Source organism: Pinus tabuliformis, chromosome 2_1 (assembly GCF_031772625.1).
Source record: "Pinus tabuliformis cultivar Carrire ecotype Pingquan chromosome 2_1, CPIR1, whole genome shotgun sequence".
In the NCBI taxonomy this organism is placed as follows: domain Eukaryota; kingdom Viridiplantae; phylum Streptophyta; class Pinopsida; order Pinales; family Pinaceae; genus Pinus; species Pinus tabuliformis.
In genome coordinates, this window is record NC_142299.1 from 433,136,913 (window position 1) to 433,140,371 (window position 3,459).

General features: G+C 39.4%; 1 protein-coding gene across 1 annotated transcript; it reads right to left on the reverse strand.

Annotated features, from left to right (window-relative positions):
- Nucleotides 1-226: 226 nt before the first annotated feature.
- On the reverse strand, nt 227-1,889 carry LOC149200743 (transcription termination factor MTERF8, chloroplastic-like). Its single transcript, XM_089399631.1, has one exon. It carries the CDS (start codon nt 1,674-1,676, stop codon nt 507-509), a length of 1,170 nt encoding a protein of 389 aa, XP_089255757.1. The 5' UTR covers nt 1,677-1,889; the 3' UTR covers nt 227-506.
- Between the last annotated feature and the right edge of the window lie 1,570 nt (nt 1,890-3,459).

Below are 3,459 nucleotides of genomic sequence, written 5' to 3' on the forward strand. Positions count from 1 at the left end.
GTGATGCTTGATTACTTGGGGATAAAGAATTAAGATAAGGTTTTGCTCACAAGAAAGCAACCTAAACTCTGTTCAAGAAATGTAACCATTTGCATAAGGAGGCAACCCAAACTCTGTTCAGAAAAAATAACCATTTGCGTATGAAAACTAACCAGTTGCATATAAAAAAGCAAAGACTTCGACCATTGGAGAACAAAAATGTTATTTAACAACAAATTACAATCGGTTATTTGCTTTTTATGCTTACAAAAATGCTGATTATTGAATTAAAGTAAACGGAGAACAGGAAAGATGGTGTTGTACCTCGAAATGAAAAGAAAGCAATACTGTCAAATCATTCATATTTTTTCTAATATGCTTTTCAAAAATGTTACTGGCAGCTGTATAACTTTAATATTGCAAACACGTTTTTTGGACTCTTCTCGCGCTAAGGGAAGCCGTAGAAATTATGAATTGGAGCATTTCACTCAATGTAAAACTCCTTTACCAGGACTGCACAGGAAAAGTCAGATTGAAGCTTCTGACGAACTATGGCGGCTTTCATTAATCTTTTCCACAGAGAAAAACTCACACAATGTCTCCTTGCCAAGAACCAACTTTCCAGCTTTCCCTTTGCGGTAAATGTCCTGGAGAACTGAGGAGAATTTGGCATTTGAATTAACATATTCTTCCAAGAAACGCTTTTCTGTCAACTGAATAATTTTCGGAAAACACCTTTCTCTTTTCGACACTTGCAATTGTTTGAACTTCATTGCCTCCAGCACTATATATCGAGGAATCATCCTTCTCTCTAAGCTGTTTGCAAACAGATCTGGGTATTTAACAATATCAGTCAATTCAAGTCTCACAGTCTTGACCAAAAAATCCACATTACGCTTCAGTTTTTCCTCCGAAAGCGTTAGAACCATTGGCCGCTGACTTGCTAAATACAAAATTTGTTGTTCAGAAAAACCTAGGCTGCTCAAATACTGCCGTTTTCGATCTAGTTTCTCTTTCGCTAATCCGAAATATGGACGCAGAGCAATTCTAAACATCTTTGATCCCTTTTTAAACCCTATATCCTCGGCCTGTTTAAACGCCTCCATAACTTTTTCCTCTGAAGCCGTGAGCAAGCGAGGAATCCATGCCAAAATATCTGACAAAGCTTCCCCCTCGACCCCCAATTTCTGCAAAAGTGAAATCGAAAGCCTAAGCTTCCGTTCACTGAGATTAAATATTCGTGTATTAGTAGATACGAGTTTGGAGAGATGCTCTTCCTTCATGAAAGTCCTTAGGAGGTTGAGCTTAGACTGTATGTTTCTTTCAGCTCTGCGAAACAAAAAGGTAGGGTTGTGCAGGACCAACCTTCGAATCTGGGCAGGGCTGGTCAAGCCACAGCCATTTAACAACTCCACAACTTTTTCCATATTCTGACTTGATTTTGCACGAAGCAATTTATTCGTATGTCTAAAGGCTTTAGCAATTTCTTCCGGTGTCAAACCGCATTTATCGATGAGAAATTGAGTGGCAACACCCCTGCCGTCTGGAGTTTTAGGTGGCGTTGCTATTTGAGTGCATATATTAGCGAATTTAAAGTGGGGTTCTGCAGTGAAGACAGGAAAGCGTAGGAAAGACATGGCCAGTGAAAATGGCGTATCGTTCTTTGCAAATCGTTTGCATATATTCTGAATAGACATGGTCTCCGTTCAATGAAAGGCAGAGAAAACTCAATGGCAGAGAGAGCATTAACAGTTACCTGGAGAACGCCAGAGGAGTCGATCCTGGGTGCCTTGGGTGTATAAAACTCAGACACTGGAGGAAGGATGCATAAAACTGAGGAGCTGCTTTGCCAAAATCTACAATACATACCACAACACATTGATAGGTTTCCTGACAGAAAATTTACGCCTTTAGTGACATTAAGAAGTATGAAAAATAGAATAGATTCACTTGGTTTTATGATATTGCAAAGTTTGCATCGTAAGGTTTGTTGGAAGCTTTGTGCAGTATAAAGTCGTCCCCTAATTAACCTGGAAGCTTTGTGTCGTATACGTGACCACTAAAAGTGGTCAGAATTCGGGCAAATTTTTTTTAAAATTTTTTGTAGAGATAGTGTTTGAATCGTGTTTTTGATGGTGGAAATAGATTCAGCACCATCAAAAACGTTTAGGACACCTAAAATTTTGAAATTTAACAACTATAACTTAGATTTACAAAAATCTTTGCCAAATTTTATCTAAATATGATCGCAATTTCCATAATTTTCCGGACAATTCCACTGGCTAGTTAGACTAAGGCATTAACCAACTACCTCTCTGCGTCCACGATGTCTTTGTACACCAGGAAAATGGCAACGACATCTTTGTCGATCCTTGGGCATAACAGAGAGTACCATAATTGTATCATGTCTGAACTGAACTAGAGAGCCTTCGAGAAAAATAATTTCGAGCAATTTGTGCACTAGGTAGTGTTGACATTTAATGGAATAGGTTGTAATGCAACTCATTTCACTCCTTTCAAACTTGGGCGCTATATATGATTCTTAACCCTCCTCACAGGGTCGATGGGAATCGGGATCCTCTTGCAGAGTGTAGCCGTCGGTGACTGCGAGATATAAACACCTATCCTTAACAGCCAAACGTTCGGAAAGTATTTAGTGTTTCATGTTTAAAAGAATGCACTCAGCCATCCATGGATATTGAGTTGTGAATTAAACGTGGAGGCTCGAGAACGAGACCCAATCCAAGGTTGCTTGAGGAGCAGCGAGAGTGAAACTAAAGATTTTGTTCGTTGACAATTGATAAACTATGCAAAGGACGCAGCAATTTGCAGGCATAGTTGTTTCAGCTTCAGTTTTAGGAACATATTCCTTCATGAGAACGAGTAGTTCTCCAATGGTGTGAACATATCAGGGAGGCATGAACATGCAAGGAGCATGAACACAAGTAACAGGTAGCGTGAATAGGCGGGCAATCAGAGGACAGGGTTTTGTGAGCATAGTGGAAAGGCAGCGTGAACAGGGTTTCGTGAGCACAGAAGCAGAGGTAGCGTGAGCACAGAGCAGTGAGGCAATTAACTTCTAAATAAGTAAACGTTCAGAACATGGAAAACGCTCAGAAGAGCCAAGGCGTAAAGAGTAAGAAAATTTCAGATTTTGTGGAAACAAATCATTTGGGTCAAGTCAAAATTGCTTCAACAGACAAAACAGGAAGGTGGATTTGGGTAAACACAAAGCAATATGAGGGCATTTGAAGGTGTAGGATTGCTCGCCTTAAATGGGAAAAAATGAGAAGAAAACCGATCAAGATCAAGAAAAAGAAAAAGAAAATAAATAAGAGAAACAAAAATAAGAAAGAAACAATCATTTACAGTCCCACATCTACACCTCTTACTTGGTCATCAGATCTATATGTCCATGAACTGATGAATGTCAGAACAAGGCTGGAGATTTTGGAAGCCAGAGAACAAGAAAGAGATCGC